General features: G+C 36.2%; 2 protein-coding genes across 2 annotated transcripts in view; one reads left to right on the top strand and one right to left on the bottom strand.

Annotated features, from left to right (window-relative positions):
• The window catches only part of SEM1 (SEM1 26S proteasome subunit), a 1,048,205-nt gene that overhangs the window by 508,388 nt on the left and 521,789 nt on the right, over nt 1-18,028 (top strand). The window lies entirely within an intron of this gene.
• SDHAF3 (succinate dehydrogenase complex assembly factor 3) overlaps nt 695-18,028 on the bottom strand; it is a 75,967-nt gene continuing 58,633 nt past the window's right edge. The window contains exon 2 of the mRNA XM_050783004.1: nt 695-1,468. Coding sequence (XP_050638961.1) covers nt 1,265-1,468 — 204 coding nt within the window. The 3' untranslated portion in view covers nt 695-1,264. The remainder of the gene's footprint in view (nt 1,469-18,028) is intronic.

The following is an 18,028-nucleotide window of genomic DNA, read 5'->3' as shown; positions in this document are numbered from 1 at the left end:
ATAATTGATTATCTTTCTCAATGAGAAAGACCAACAGATCAGACTGACTCAAAAAAAAGCAGCTATATACAAAGAGAGAACACATGAGACACCAAACCAGATAAAACAAGTATCAGTTTCTAAAGAGATGACATAAATTGCAAGTGCATCTAAAAAAATGACCATTTCAGAATCTTGCAGTAAGCCTCCATAACAGTCTTAGTCTCCTTGGGCTGCTATAACAAATTACCATAAACTGGGTGGCTTATAGATAGAAATCTGTTTCTCATGTTTTGGAGACCGCAAAGTACGAGATCAGGGCACCAGCAGATTCAGTGTCTGATGAGGGGCCATGTTTGCTTTAACATCTTCTCACTGTATCCTCATATGGTAGAAGGGGCAAGAGATCTCTCTGGGGCTTTGTTTTATAGGCCAACAATCCCATTCATAAGGACTCTACCACCTAATAGTATCACACTGGGAATCAGGTTTCAGTAACTAAAGATATAAGTCATTTGGCATATTTTTTAAAATACACATTTCATGTTGTAAATGGGGTTACCATTTTTTAAATGTAAGATCTTAGGGAAGTTTCTTATAGTTAAGTTGATTTGTAATGTCCTCAACTATTAGCTGATAAATCAGAGTCTCAAGGTAGCTACACATTATTTCAGGGGTTGTTATTAACAAACAAACACTGGAGGAAATGTATTAGACTTTGTATAGTCTATTATACAAATGATAGTAAAACAGTGAATTTTAAAGCTTCTCCCTAACCTTTCACTGTGAATGAACAGTGATGCAGGGAGAAGAGACATTCAGAAGAAAAATCATGTATGTATTATTAAAGTAGAAGTGATGAGAAATGTTCAAAATGATAATGTATTTAAAAAAATAACCTTGTTGGAATTCTGTATCTATCATTATCACAACATACTTACTTGATGAAGCTAAAGAAAAGACAGAAGGCTAATATGGTTGGATGAGAATAGCATTTTAAAATGTTTTCAGCAAAATTCTAGAAATTTGTCCATTTTAGATCCATTATTTCCCGTTTAGTTCCAAAATCGAATTTCATACAGCAAGTGCTATTATTCCAATAATTTTTTCAATTGTCACTAGTGATCTTGATTCATCTATTGTTGCATTCATAATATCCAAAATAAGAGAATATTTCATTAATAACAGGCATTTTCAAAGCTTAAATAATACATTTCAAAAACCAATGACAGTTAAAGTAAGGGTTCTCAATTTTTGCATATCTTGTTAAGTTTTGTCGTATGAACTAAAATTTTGGTTTTGTAGACTCAGAAATACTAAATTGCCTATTGGGTTTTGTGGCTTCTTGCATCAGCTCCTGCAACTGTCCAATCTGTTCATCACGAAAGTCATTAAGTTTTTCTTCTGGGAGGAAGGTGCCAAAACATGCTTTTCCAGTTGAATTTTGTCTGTTTTCGTTAGCTTGTTGCGATAACACTGTTGCATACACCTAAAAAGATAAGGAATGAATGTTATAGATGTAAAGTTTAAATAATATTTAACATTAGAGGACCTGAAGTCTAATTCTTAGTCACCTATTTTTCCTCATCACTAAATGTAGAAGCATTTGGTTAGGAAAATATAAATATAGTTGTGAAGATACAATTCATTGATAATTTCATATATATCTATTTTTAGCACTTTAAACGTTTTAATCAACTTTTAGCAAAATGTTTAACCTGGACATAAGTAAAGAGTGGTGAGTCCACGGATGGGCTTCAGGAGCATGCATAAACCACCTCAAACCATATGCAAAATTGTATTTACACAAGTATGGACATCATTTCTGGGGCCATAGCTTTCAATAGATTCTCAAACAGGAACCATGGGTCTTTTTCCCCCCAACTTTTATTTTAAACCTGCACATGTACCCCCTAGATACAAGGGGTACACGTGCAGGTTTCTTACATGGGAATAATTGCGTGATGCTGAAGTTTTGGGCACAGATCCTGTCACCCAGAGAGTAAGCCCAGTACCCAACAGGTAGTTTTTCAACCCATACCTCCCTCCAGTAGTCCATGCTGTCAGTTGTTCCCTATTTACATCCATGTGTGCTCAATGTTTAGCTCCCACTTAAAATTTTATTTTTCTGTTCCTGTGTCAATTTGCTTAGGATTATGGCATCTATGCTGCTGCAAAGGACATGCTTTCATCCTATTTATGTCAGCACAGTATTCTACTGTGACATGTAATACATCTTCAAGTGAGTCTAAATTCATTCCTATGTCTTCAATTACCACTTTAATTCAAAACATACTAGAGAGAAACTTCTTAAACCTTTAAGCCTTCAATATTTAACAACCATCTGTGTCAAGAAAAACTAAGTACATTCAGCCTAATATTCCAACTATCCCCATCTGCACAAGTGCCACTGTTTTGAAACAGACTCACTCTAAAATTAATCTTTTAATTAGACAAAGTACCAGTGTATTTTAGTTCATGAAGTTAAAGTGAATGAACTGGCTAACTCTGGATAATGCTGCTACCTAATCTGGCTTGAGGTATCTAAATTGCTTGTAATTGCTGGAACGGCAGCATAGACAGAGCAACTTTAATTCCAAACATTCCAAACCTATGGAGAAAATATTTTTCCATGATTTACAGAAATCCACTTATTAAGACAAAAACACCTCAAGTTTTATCAATTCCACTTCTATATGCTTCAGAGCAAGCAGGATTTTTCAACCTTGGCACTATTTTGTGTGTGTTGGGGGGTAGGGGTAGGGATGGGTCGGTGGGAGTCTGCATAGTAGGATGTTTAGTAGCATCTCTTGTCTCTGACCACCAGATGGCAGTAACGCCCCCTCCCAGTCTTGATAATCTAAAATGTCTCCAAACACGTGAACAAGTATCATGCACAAGAACGTTCATTGTTAAAAGCAAAACAAAATAAAAAAATGGAAACAATTGTACTTCAATAGGAGAAAAGTCAAATACACTGAAATTTACTCAGATGATTAATAAAGTCACAACAAATAAGCTATAAGTCTATGTATCAACATGGATGAATCTCCAAAAAATAAAATCTAAAAAGCAGGCTTTAAGAAAGTATTCATTTGCAAAAATGGAAAAGTTGATAAAGTAAGGAACTCTAAATAGCAAAAACAATCTTGAACAAGAACAAAATTAGAGGACTCACAACTCCCAATTTCAAAACTTAACTAGAAAGTTACATTAAACAAAACAGTGTGGTACTGGCATTAGAACAGACATGTAACACCAATAGAATGGAGAGTCCAGAATTAAATCCTTACATGTTTTTGACAAAGATGGTAAATCCATTCAATGGAGGAAAGAATAGTCTGGTCAACAACTGGTGCTGGGAAAACTAAATTTCCACATGCAAAAGAGTGAAGTTGGACCCCCATCTTCTACCATACACAAAAATAAACGCAAGAGTTAAAATCATGAGAATCCTAGAAGAAGACATATAGGTAAATCTTTATGACCTTTGACTTGGCAATAGGTTCTTAGATATGACACCAAAAAGCCCAAGCAACAACAACAATAGATAAATTGGATAGTATCAAAATTAAATACTTTGGTGCATCAAAGGACACTTGAGTGAAAAGACAAACTACAGAATGAGAAAAAAATTGCAAATCATATCTGAAAAGGGTTTATTATCTAGAATATATAAAGAACCACAACTAAAAGACAAATAGCCCAATGTAAAAATGGGTAAAGTGTATGAATAGACATTTCTCCAAAAAAGATATAGATGGCCAAGTACATGAAAAGATGCTCAAAATCATTCGTCATTAGAAAAGTGTAAATCAAAACCACAATGAGATGCCACTTCACACCAAGATGTCTACTATAATTTTTTAAACCCCAGAAAAATAACAGTTGTTGGCAAGGCTATGAATAAACTGGAATCCTCATACATTGATAATGAGAATATAAAATGGCATAGCCACTGCAGAAAAGATTGGCAGTTCCTCAGAAAGTTAAACACAGAATTACCGTATGATCCAGCAAATGCACTCATAGGTATATACCAAAATAACTGAGAGCAGGAACTCAAACACATACTTGTATACCCATGTTCACAGCAGCAATATTCACAAATAGATGACATTCAGAAAATAACCTAGATGTCCACCAGCAAGTAGATAAACAAAATGTGGTATAGATATACAGTAGAGTATTTATCACTCTTAGAATGAAGTTCTGATCCATACAACATGGGTAAACCTTGAAAACATTATGCTAAGAAGCCAAACATAAAAAGACATTGTATGATTCCACTTACATGAAATATCTAGAATAGGCAAATTCATAAAAGAATGGAGAATACTAAGGGCTGGGAGGAGGTAGGAGAGGGTGTTATTTAATGGCCACCAAGTTTCCGTTTGGGTGAGGAAAAATCTAGAATAATGTCTCTACAATGTATCATTTACAGTGTCCAGGAAAAAAATTCAAAATTATTACAAACAGTCAAGACAAAGGGCAATCAATGCAGACCAGTGCCTGAGATTATTCAGACATTAGAATTAGCAGAAACAGATTTTAAAGCAGGTACTATAAATGTACGTAAAAGACAATATGGTAATCATAAATGGGCAGATAAATCTCAGCAGAGAATGAGGAATTGTAAGAACCAAATAAATTCGAGAACTCAAAAATGCAATAACTGGAATTTTTTAAGTGTCACTTAATAGTAGACTGGAGATGAAGGGAAGATTCATGAACTTGAAAATACAGCAACAGAAATTATTCAGTTTTAAACAATGCCAAAAGATTTATCATAAGTTTAAGTGGAATCCAAGAAAAGAGGTAACTACCTTAGAAGAAAAATAAATTTTAATGGATATCTTTTTTTTTTTTTTGAGATGGAGTCTTGCTCTGTTACCCAGGTTGGAGCGCAGAGGTGCGATCTCCGCTCACTGCAAGCTCCGCCTCCTGGCCTCAGCCTCCCAAGTAGCTGGGACTACAGGCGCCCGCCATCATGCCCGGCTAATTTTTTTTTGTATTTTTAGTAGAGACGGGGTTTCACCGTGTTAGCTAGGATGGTCTCGATCTCCTGACCTCATGATCCACCTGCCTCGGCCTCCCAAAGTGCTGGGATTACAGGCATGAGCCACTGTGCCCAGCCAGGTATCTTATTTTTATAAATTTTTATGAATTTTTATGAATTTTAATGAGTATTTTAAGGAAACATAAATTCAAGAAGCTTAGCAAGTTCCAAGGAGAATACAAAGTACTATACCTAAGCATATGATAGTTAAATTGTTGAAAAATAAAGCAAAAATTTTTTTAAAAGTTAAAAAAATACATATATCATTTACAAATATACGCAAATGTACAAAACATAAAAACAAGCATGGAAACAACCAACATCAGGATCCTGATTACCTCTGAGGAGTAAAAAGGGGGAATGCAATTTTAGCTGTACTTTTAATATTATTTACTTTCAAAAAGTGATCTAAATATTTCAAAATATTAATATTTGTTAAATCTGAGTGGTGAATACATAACTTTCCCATTTTTGAAAATTTTTATAACTGTATATAATTTCAGAGAACATTTCACTTAGGGTATAATTTATAATAATTATGGGAATAATGTTTCTTATGGAAAGTAGAAATACATTTCATGTTTGAGAAATGATCAATGAATGAACATCTTGGGTTCTAGAAAGACTGTCACGAAAAGGAAACAGAAAAAAATCCCAACCGTCCCCCTGTATACCACCCATTTACCTACTAGTCTTTGACTCCATGTACTTGCAACAGTATTCCTTTCCTGGCAAGACAGAAGAATGGCCAAAATAAAAATAACTTCAGGACCACAATTTGGAGGTGGTCCAGACATAGGTAAGAAGCAGCAATAAAATGTGAATTTATGACTAGGTCACCCTGCCAAGCATATCTACCTAGAGGGAAGAGACTCAGAACAGAAAAATACTACACTACACATTAACAGCATCCTTTGGTTTCAAACTGTTAACATGCTGGCTTCTAGGAATAAAGCTATCCTGAAAGTTAGAAGATTCCTATGATTGCTCTCTTGAACCAAAGAGAATGTGCAGTGCTTCCTCAGGATAAGTTAAGAAGCTGCTTTAAGTAGCACAAAGCCATCGAAGAGAAACACTTTGAGTATGGTGAGAGCAGGTGCAGTGGGCTGAATGGTGTCCCCAAAAGATGTCAAGTCCTAATCTTTGGAACTGTGTTACCTTATATGTATATTACAGGTTTTGCAAGTCTGATTAAGGATTCTGAGATGAGATTATACTGATGGTCCCGAAAAGTATTCTTAGAGGGGATGATAAATTAGGCATACAGAGGAGAACTTGATATGAAGAAAAAATCAGTTTGGAGTGATATGGCCATAATTCAAGGGAATCCTGGATCCACCAGAAGCTAAAAGATGTGGATTTCTTCCCTAGAGCCTCTCACTCTTTAATTAGGCCTCTCCAGAATATGCTACCATTGTTTTAAGTCAGGCTGTGGTAGTTCATTGGAGCAGACACAGGAAATTAATACAGCAGTGAACTACAGAAACAGTCTTAAAGTCTCCTAGTAGAAAAAAACTAACCTTCATGCTAAACTGTTTCCCACTAGTTTTTGAAAAGGCAGAGAAGCTATAGTACCAGTTTGTTAGGGATAGAACAATCAAATATTTTGAGGCTCAGCTGTGCCTTCACTGTACTCTAATTCTCTATCTGTATATTAAACTTGTTTACAGTCTGAATCAAATTGATACTATTAAATTACTAGTATGGTCGAGCACACTGGCTCACACCTGTAATCCCAGAGCTTTGGGAGGCCGAGGCAAGAGGACTGCTTAGTTTTTAGTAAACCAAACATCACACATTCTCACTTCTAAGTGGGAGCTAAATGATGAGAACTCATGAACACAAAGAAGGGAACAACAGACACCTACATAAGGGTGGGAGAAGGAACAGAAGAGATAACTATTGGATACTGGGCTTAATGACTGGGTGATGAACCAATCTGTACAACAAACCCCCGTGACACAAGTTTACCTATGCAACAAACCTTCACATGTACCTAAAATTAAAATATAAAAAACTTGTCAGTTTAATAACATTAAGAAAACAAATTATAATTAAATTTTAAAAATCATTTATCTATTCTACAGATGTTTTTAAAGAATAGAAATGAACTATATTAGATTGCTTCTTAACAGCATTTAGAATCAAACTAAATAAACCATTTCAAGTAACCATTTCTGAGTAACAGGACTATGAAGGCAGAAAAGCTACTGGACCCATTCATCCCTTAAAAAACATAAATAACATAAAAAGAGAAACAACCAGATATTATGTGCCTCCTGATAGAAGTACATATTACCAAAAAAAAAAAAACCAAAAAACCAAAAACCAAAAAACAAAACATACACCTAATAAGCCTCTACATCTATTATCAATTTACAGGAAACACAAGAGACCTAAGTGTTAAACATCACCATGGGAATGCAATCAGCATGATTCAGACTATGAAAAACTACATAACAACCCCAGTCTCAGAAGTAATAAAGGAAAAATAGCAACTTTACAGTGATGAAAGCTGAAAGATACCACCTCAATGAAATGATCAAGGTAAACATCACCAGTAATAAGTCACATTGCCCTCATGTACCTCCTGATAATTAGGCACTGAGAGGATGTATCACCTCGGTGGTATTCTTCCCAATAATGCACAACCTCAATCTAATCATAAGAAAACATCAGATAAACCTCAATTAAGGGACACTCTATAGAATAACTGATCAGTACCCTTCAAAAGTTTTAAGGCCATCAATGACAAGGAAAAAGGAAGGAACTATTACAGATTAGAGGAAACTAAGGAGCTCTGATGACTAAATGTGATGCAGGATCTTGCATCAGGCCCTGGAACAAAAAGAAAAAATTTCTATAAAAGCTGATGAAACTGAATATACTCTGTAGTTTAGTTAATAATATTGCATCCATGTTAGCTTCTTAGTTTTTATAATAGTACTATGGTTACGCAGGCTATTAACAGGGGAAGTAGCTGCAGAAAGGTATAGGGAACCTGTACTATCTTTGCAACTCTCTTCAGTAAGTCTAAAATTAACTCAGCTAAAAAAAAAAAAAAAAAGAATTTTAGATTTAACAGGTGTATCAACTAATTATAATACATTTATTTATTTCTTATTTGAACAAAAATGCTCACAGTGGCTCATGACTGTAATCCCAGCATTTTGGGAGGCTGAGCTGGGTGGATCACTTGAAGTCAGGAGTTCGAGATCAGCCTGGCCAACATGGTGAAACCCTGTCTCTACTAAAAATACAAAACTTAGCCGGTGTGGTGGCATGTGCCTGTAATCCCAGCTACTCAAGAGGGCTGAGGCAGGAGAATTGCTTGAAACCAGGAGTTGGCCGGGCGCGGCGGCTCAAGCCTGTAATCCCAGCACTTTGGGAGGCTGAGACAGGCGGATCACGAGGTCAGGAGATGGAGACCATCCTGGCTAACATGGTGAAACCCCGTCTCTACCAAAAAAATACAAAAAACTAGCCGTGCGAGGTGGCGGGCGCCTGTAGTCCCAGCTACACGGGAGGCTGAGGCAGGAGAATGGCGTAAACCTGGGAGGTGGAGCTTGCAGTGAGCTGAGATCCGGCCACTGCACTCCAGCCCGGGCGACAGAGCAAGACTCCGTCTCAAAAAAAAATAAAAAAAAAAAATAAATAAATAAAAAAAAGAAACCAGGAGTTAGAGGTTGCAGTGAGCCGAGATTGTGCCACTGCACTCCAGCCTGGCAAAAGAGCAAGACCCCATCTAAAAAAAAAAAAATGCTGCTAACAAAAAGAATCAGGAAACTTTAAAAACTGACTGGATGTTTGGTATTAAGAATTATTTCGGCCAGGCACGGTGGCTCACACCTGTAATCCCAGCACTTTGGGAGGCTCAGGCAGGCGGATCACGAGGTCAGGAGGAGATCGAGATCATCCTGGCTAACATGGTGAAACCCCGTCTCTACTAAAAACACAAAAAATTAGCCCGGTGTGGTGGCAGGCGCCTGTAGTCCTCCCAGCTACTTGGGAGGCTGAGGCAGGAGAATGGCGTGAACCCAGGACACGGAGCTTGCAGCAAGGTGACAGAGCGAGACTCCATCTCAAAAAAAAAAAAAAAAAAAAAAAATTATTTCTAATTTTGGAGGTGACATAATGGTATGGTCATGACTTTAAAGAGTCTACATTAAAATACTGAAGACAAATTTTATGTTTGTGATTTAAAAATAATCTGGGAGAAAGAGAAGTAAGTGGAGGTACAGATGAAACCTGGTTGGCCATGAGTTGATAACTGTTGAAGTCAAGTGACAGGTACAAAGTGGTTCATTATATTTTCTCCACATTTGTATATGGTTGAGATTTCTCTAATTAAAAAAATGCATATATACACATGCATACACACATTCATATATAACTTAAAATTAAAAACATTCAACTAAAACTATTTCAGTAATTTCTTACTTTCAACTATGGGTTTGATATTTCTTTCCAACAAAGCTTCCCAGGTACTGGTGCAGTCCACAGCCTGTTAGGAAGCAGGCAAGCATGATCACCTGAGCTCTGCCTCGTGTCAGGTCAGCAGTGGCATTAGATTCTTACAGAAGCATGAACCCTACTGTGAACTACTTATGCAAAGGACCTAGGTTATGTGTACTTCATGAGAATATAATGCTTGATGATCTGAGGTGGAGCCATTTCATTCCAAAACCATCCCCCACAACCTGTAGAAAAATTGTCTTCCATAAAACTAATCCCCAAAAGGGGACCACTTAAAGTTCTTGGATAAAGCCTTGATTTACCAGTAGTTTTTCTTCTGTTTCTAAAAATATTTCTTAAACATCTTATTATAATAATTTTTTACAATATACATTTTTAAAATCCAAGACATAGCAAAATCATTTTAAAATAGATTCACAGTAATTTCCTCACCAAAACAATGGGATTTCAGAACTGTCACTTTAGCACATAGCTGGTGAACCTTTATTTAATAATTCACTTTGTATACCATTAATATTTTTATTTATAATGTAAATAATTTAATTTCCCCACAGGCTAGAACCAAAGTGGCATGAAATTCCTTATATAACTGACATACAAAAATTGAGACTGACTGGTTCAACAAACAAATCTGGGCCACAGTTTAAGATTCCAACAACGAACAGTGTTGGAAGAGAATGGGATTTGAATATGGAATGGTGATAGAGTCACAGAAAGACAAGAACCAAGAAAACAATGGATTTCGGAGAGTTGAGGACTCTGAGTAACAGGACTATGAAGGCAGAAAAGCTACTGGACCCATTCATCCCTGAAAAAATACATGCATATAGAAAGAGGTATAAGGATTGCTCACATTAACGATACAGTTCATCTAGACTACAAAAAAGCATGCGATAGTTAAAAAGAACAAGGTCAAACATGTACTGACATGAAAAGCTTCCCACATAATCAACTTGCAAAATATGTATAGATGCTATTTGTATATGCTTCAAAACATGTACAAATTTAAACAGAGGCTGAAAGGATGACCAGAAACTTCTGAATAGTTTTTCAAATTTTGTTCTGAACACCTCAACTCTGTACTGTTTTGATATTTTATAATAAATATTATTTAACTAAATGAAAGGGAAAGAAATTAAAGAATACCTATAGGAAAAATTGGGGGATAAGGAAATTACAGCTCCAATGTTTCATTTGTCCTTACCAGCAGAGATCAAAGCGATTTTGCAGACTGTAATTAATGTACTTTGAACACAAAGCTTTAAACATGTATCTAGTATTTGCTTATCTGTGTTTTTTAAAACAAAATTCAAACTAAATGGCCCAAAAGTAATAATGATATATGAAAATCTAAACTGTCAAGTTCTGTAAATAAAGACAATTAGTTGCCTCACAAAAGGCTATTCTTATTTAGGAAAGCATGTATCATAGGCCTCCTTTAATACTAAAACCAAATGGTTTAAAACATTTTATGAAAATAGCATTTTTAAGATACTCATCGACTGTATAGAGTTCAAGAAAATACCAAACTATATAACATCTGCCCCATTAAAAACTTGACTTGTTAAATACTTTATATACAACGAATTTCCTTAATAGCATAAGAAAAGATTTTAGGTTAAATCATAAAAATGCTGTCACAATCAGAATTAGTCTGATGCCTTTCTTTTGAATTACAAGAATTATAAATTCCTTTTAAAATAGGCATAAATTGTGCTACTGTTCTCACAACTTCCTGGACAGCTAAAATGACAGTAATTTTTTATAGTTTTGAACAATTATTTGTATTCTTCAATGTAAACAACCAAAGAGAAATCCAACTATTATCTAGGAAAGAAAAAGGTAACTTTCCCCCCAAATTCATTCAATTATTGTAAGATTCTATGTAGCAACACTGAACCAACAAACCTAAGTTAGGAGCATTTGGTCAAGCTTTCCCTAGAGAACTTATTAAAAATATCATGGCTCCTAGAGGAGCAAAAACCAAAACACCCCTCTCCACAAGAAGCCTGAAGGTTACCTGAATTACAATAGCTAAATTCAAAGACACTTTGGGGATGTGAGGCACATCTGCCCAAGTCATTAGTACACAATATATTATAGAAAGAAAAAAACAAAGAACCTATGTTGGCAATGACAATAAATTTGGTTTCTTGGGCTCATTCTGACGAGGTTTTATGATTTTTGAGTCAAAGATGATAGATTATATGCTATTTCTTAGCCCACAAACACTCGTAATATATAACACTTTGATTCACAGAGTGCAAAGAATAGAAAGTAACACTAGTGTCACTAACAAGTGAATTTCTCAGGGGGCCATGAAGCTTAGCCTCTGTGAAGTCAAATTCCCCAGGTTCCTCTGTAAACCAAACTCAAGATTCACCTGTGACTCCCAGAGATAAGCCAAAAAGGTGTTAGTTGTGACACAGCACAGCAAAGAAAAAAAAAAAAGCAAGAACATAGAAAGTTCTTGCCTAAGAAAGCAGTAAGGAAATGTTACAGAAAACCTAGTTCAGAAATATTCTTTACATTTGTCTACTATAAACTCTGTATGTCCGTGATATTGGACACTTACAAATCAAATGTCATAATGTCAGAAATGAGAAGTCAGCACAGAAAATAAGCACATTCTTGTTTATGAAATTCATCCAAAAGTTCCCAGAAATAATAATGGCATTGTACTTAAGGTAATATTACATAACTTATTTTACTTCATCTAAAAATGTATTCATGAAACTAATTTTAAAAATACATTCTCCTGATCATTTAGGTGAATGGACTATTTGTACATTTTATGTTTTATATATAACCTCTAATTTATCCTTTAGTAATATTAGAATACAGTGAGGCACAAGGAAACTTTCTGGAGTAATAGATTTTTGTTACCTTGACTGTGGTGACAGTTTCATGGGTGTATATATATTTCAAAACTCACCCAAGTGTACACATGTGTGGTTCACTGTGCATCAATGACGCCACAGTAAAGCTGTTACATTAAAAAAAAAAGGAACTAGCCAACTCTTTACTTATACCTCAAAGGAGGTGAGGATGGGTTCTAGGAAAGTAGCAAGAAAATAAGCTTAAATATAATACCTAAGGGTGACGACGACCCAGTTAGATAAGAATGTATATACACTACTGATTTAAAAATTGATGGGGAACAAAAAACAGCTTATAAAGCTAATATACAAAACTCAAAAAGAGCTTTTGAAAAAATTCTTCCAAATATCTTACTATCAGTCATCAAAAACAACTAAATTTTAATAGTTAAGAATAGAACAAAAAAGTTCACTCCTAGACATTAAAAACATAAAGCGTTCAAAACTGTAATTTTTTCTTTTTTTTTACATTTTTTATAATCAGGCTTTTTCTTTTCACTCTACAGAAAAACTGCATTTAGCAATAGATTTTTAACTACCTGCTCATCTGTGATGCAGGTTAATTCTATATTTTTAAAAAAAAACAATTATATAAACTAAAGGACATGATGCATTCAAATTCTATTTTGATGTAATCTGTTTAGAAAATTCCCAATTTATTGAGAAAATAAAATCAGTATGTTTTATAACAAATTATTTACATTATAGCTGGCATCAAAAAAATGTATAGCAATCTGCATAATTCTTATATCTCCAAGGGAATCTAACATCAAGTGAGTTACATCAAATCAAATATTTTTAATGTTATATATTAAATTGACAGTACTTTCACAGTTCAATTTGGAGTAATACTGATCCAAAGCAGACAATCATGATATTAATACTTTTTTTTTTTTTTTTTTTTTGAGACAGTTTCGCTCTTGTTGCCCAGGCTGGAGTGCAGTGCCGTGATCTCAGCTCACTAGGTTCAAGCAATCCTCCCGCCTCGGTCTCCCAAGTACCCACCACCACCATGCCCAGCTAATTTTTGTATTTTTAGTAGAGGCAGGGTTTCACCATGTTGGCCAGGCTGGTCTTGAACTCCTGACCTCATGTGATCCTTCTGCCTCAGCCTCCCAAAGTGCTGGGATTACAGGCGTGAACCACTGCGCCCAGCCCTGAAAGGCAAATTTTAACAGAAAATTTAAATATATTCTAATGTCTTACAAGTTATCTTCTGCATTGTTATTCTAATTAACCAAATGAAAGAGTGTAGCATTATCACAATCACATTTCACGTTACCCAGAATCTACACATCTGTAATCAAACTAAAATAACAAGTAAGATAGCTCACTCACTAAAGGAGAATATAAGTATATAAGAAATGAACAGGATATTTATTTATGGGCTAAAGAAGAGGGAACAAAAATAGTTAACAAAATAACATAATAAAAAATGTAAAAGGCATGAAGAAAACACAAAAGTCAAGTGTATGAAACCTCTCACCTTTGAGTCAACCCCCATCCCAATCACACCCCCAGTTAGCAGGAAGAAGTTAGAGCAGTTGTCACACTTTTTCCATCTTCATTGGCCCACATCTTAAGATTAAGGTGTTATAAAACCCAAAGGAAGGGAATGAAACCATCATTGCAAAATTATAACTGGGACAGTGAAAGAGATCTGACCTAACCAACTCCATCTTGCTTCTCACATCCAAGCTGTCCTTATTCTTTCCTGGGTACAGGATTGAATTAACTTGGGGAGAATTTAGTTTACAGTTTGGAACAAAGATAACAGATCTTTCCCAAAACAAACACCCTTCTTGCCTGGGGACTAGACTGTTGTTGTAGGACTAACAAATTAGCCAAAAGATTATGATTTAAGACTCATGCAGCTGGAGGCTACAGATTCTGACCTTCCCCAAATTGCTCCTGAGGATAATATCACTACTGTGAAACTTAAGATTGACGCAGGATTTTTTGCTCTAAGCTTAGTTCAGCTAAATCCAGGTTCTTGTATCATGACCAGGAAAAATTAGGCAGGTGAACACACTGAAGGGTGACGAGGGCAGAATTCATTAGGTAAAAAGAGGGGGTCCCACCAGCAAGCTCCCGCCTCACAGACTGAATACCAGGGCTCTCACACATGAGCTGAAGAGACCACGCTCCTCCCTTGCATAAAGCACGAATTCCTGGTAGCTCCACCCCATTCCCCCCAGTGCATGTGGGCCTCTAGTTCACTGTGGGCATGCCCAGGGAAGACCCTGTGCAGGTATATTCCCTTATCTGCACAAAAAAGTCCAATGTAAACACTTGTGGGTGGATCAAAGATTCTCCAGGGACCCTTCCTTATCTACCTCGGCATTTGTCTGCCTCCTGCCTCTATCAAGATCAGTGCTTGTTTTGCAGACCCTGCACCTGAATCAGCTGGCACCACCCAGATAGATAAACTGGCTCATCTGATCTGTGGGCCCCCAACCCAGTGCAAGAGGATAGCTTCAACTCTGTATGATTTTATCTCTGACCCAATCAATCGGCACTCCAGACTCACTGTTCCCAACCCAATAAATTTTTCTTAAAAACCCTGATCCCAAATGCTTGGAGAGATTGATTTGAATAATAATAAACTCATCTCTTGTACAGCCGACTATGTGTGAATTACTCTTTATTGCAATTCCCCTGTCTTGATAAATTGGCTCCGTCTAGGCAGCAGGCCTGGTGACATTGGGTAGTGTATTAGTCTGTTCTCACACTTCTATTAAAAAAACTACCTAAGACTGGGTAATTTTTGGAGAAAAGAGGTTTAATTGACTCACAGTTTGGTAGCCTTAACAGGAAACATGACTGGGAGGCTACAGGAAATGTACAATCATAGCAGAAGATGAACGAAAAGCAAGCACCTTTTTCACATAGCGGCAGGTGAGAGAGCAAGCCAAGGGGTGAAGTGCTACACACTTTTAAACCATCAGATCTTGTGAGAACTCACTATCATGACAACAGCAAGGGGGAAATCTGCCCCTATAATCCAGTCACCTCCCACCAGGCCCCTCCTCCAATTCGATATGAGATTTGGGTGGGGACACAAATCCAAACTGTATCAGGTGGTTACATGTAAATCCACCCTAACTCCTCTTTAACTGCCTTGGCATGAAAAGAAAAAAAAATCACTGAAAGTTATAAAATTTTATCAAGCATTGTCAAGAAAGAAAGTGCGTAGATCAGTCAAATCAGTATTTTGATGCCCTGAGCAAGACACTATAGTGGAAAAAGTACATAAAATCCATTTTAAGTTTAGTCATAAAATCCATTATGCATTGTTCTATGCTGAATGAATAACTTTTAGACGGCGATTATTATTTCTACTATTCTATAAGGTCCTTTATCTGGCTGCTTATTTCACCAGTATCATTACAAACTACCTATAATTCCTGTAAACCCAAAATAAAATTCTAAGCTCCCTGCCAACTAACTGGCCCCTTCCCTTGGCCAAGGGCATTCTAAAGTAAACCTGAAATATTAGAGTTGTGATCCTTTGGAGGAGAAGAGGCTTTCTGGTTTTTGCAATTTTCAGCCTTTTTGTGCTGGTTTCTCCCCATCTTCCTGGGCTATTGTAAATCTGATTTTAAAAGTTTTGATTTAAAATATATTTGATTTTAAAAAACAATTTAAAAATGATCCTTAGAAGCTCTGTTTTATTAGTGTTTATGAACATGTGCCACAGAAAGCCTTCTGTGGTTTTATTTGATTGTAAGAATTAAGAGAGCATGAATCAAAGCGGTCAAAAGTGAGTGGTATTGTAAGTACACCCATCTTTTTAGTATTAAGATAGATGTCTTTGTTTTACCTTGCAGCTAAAACTAAAAATTAAAAAAAAAAAAGACTTTGAACCAACAAAGGTCAAAAGAGACAAAGAAGGGCATTACATAATGGTAAAGGGATCAATGCAGCAAGAAGAGCTAACTATCTTAAATATAAATGCACTCAATACAGCAGCACCCAAATTCATAAAGCAAGTTCTCAGAGACCTACAAAGAGACTTAGACTCCCACACAATAATAGTGGGAGACCTTAACTCCCCACTGTCAATATTGGACAGATCAATGAACAGAAAATTAACAAGGATATTTAGGACTTGAACTCAGCTCTGCACCAAGAGGATCTAATAAACATCTACAGAACTCTCCACCCCCAAATCAACAGAATATACATTTTTCAGAGCACCTCATCACAATTATTCTAAAATTGACCACATAATTGGAAGTAAAACACTCCTCAGTAAATGCAAAAGAATGGAAATCATAACAGTCTCTCAGACCACAGCACAATCAAATTAGAACTCAGGATTAAGAAACTCACTCAAAACCGCACAACTACACGGAAACTGAACAACTTGCTCCTGGAATGACTACTGGGTAAATAACAAAATGAAGGCAGAAATAAAGATGTTCTTTGAAACCGATGAGAACGAAGACACAATGTCCCAGAATCACTGGAACACATTTAAAGCAGTGTGTAGAGGGAAATTTATGGCACTAAATGCCCAGAAAAGAAAGCAGGAAAGATCTAAAATTGACACCCGATTATCAAAATTAAAAGAACTAGGGAAGCAACAGCAAACAAATTCGAAAGCTAGCAGAAGACAAGAAATAACTAAGATCAAAGCAGAACTGAAGGAGATAGAGACACAAAAAACCCTTCAAAAAAATCAATGAAGCTAGGAGCTGGTTTTTTGAAAAGATCAACAAAACAGACCACTAGCCAGACTACTAAAGAAGAAAGGATAAAAGAGTCAAATGGGTGCAAAAAAAAAAAAAAATGATAACGGGAATATCACCACTAATACCACAGAAATACCAACTACCATCAGTGAATACTATAAACACCGCTACACAAACCAGAAAATCTAGAAGAAATGGATACATTCCTGGACACATCCACCCTCCCAAGTCTAAACCAGGAAGCAGTCAAATTCCTGAATAGACCAATAACAAGTTCTGAAATTGAGGCAGTTATTAACAGCCTGCCAACCAAAAAATGTCCAGGACCAGAGGGGTTCACAGCCGAATTCAACCAGAGGTACAAAAACGAGCTGGTACCAATGCTTCTGAAACTATTCCAACCAACAGAAGAAGTGGGAATCCTTCCTAACTCATTTTATGAGGCCAGCATCATCCTGATACCAAAACCTGGCAGAGACACAACACAAAAAGAAAATTTCAGGCCAATATCCCTGACGAACATCGATGCAAAACTCCTCAATAAAATACTGGCAAACCGAATCCAGCAGCACATCAAAAAGCTTATTCACCAAGATCAAGTCGGCTTTATACCTGGAATGCAGGGCTGGTTCAACATATGCAAATCAATAAATGGAATCCATCACATAAACAGAAACAATGACAAAAACCACATGATTATCTCAGTAGATGCAAAAAAGGCCTTCGACAAAATTCAACACATCTTCATGCTAAAAACTCTCAATAAACTAGGTATCGATGGAATGTATCTCAAAATAGTAAGAGCTATTTATGACAAACCCACAGCCAATATCATACTGAATGGGCAAAAGCTAGAAGCATTCCCTTCAAAAACCGGCACAAGACAAGGATGTCCTCTCTCACCACTCCCATTCAACACAGTATTGGAAGTTCTGGCC

This window comes from Macaca thibetana, chromosome 3 (assembly GCF_024542745.1).
Source record: "Macaca thibetana thibetana isolate TM-01 chromosome 3, ASM2454274v1, whole genome shotgun sequence".
Lineage (NCBI taxonomy): Eukaryota > Metazoa > Chordata > Mammalia > Primates > Cercopithecidae > Macaca > Macaca thibetana.
Note: the sequence above shows the minus strand (reverse complement) of the source record. Positions and strands in the feature narration are given on the sequence as shown.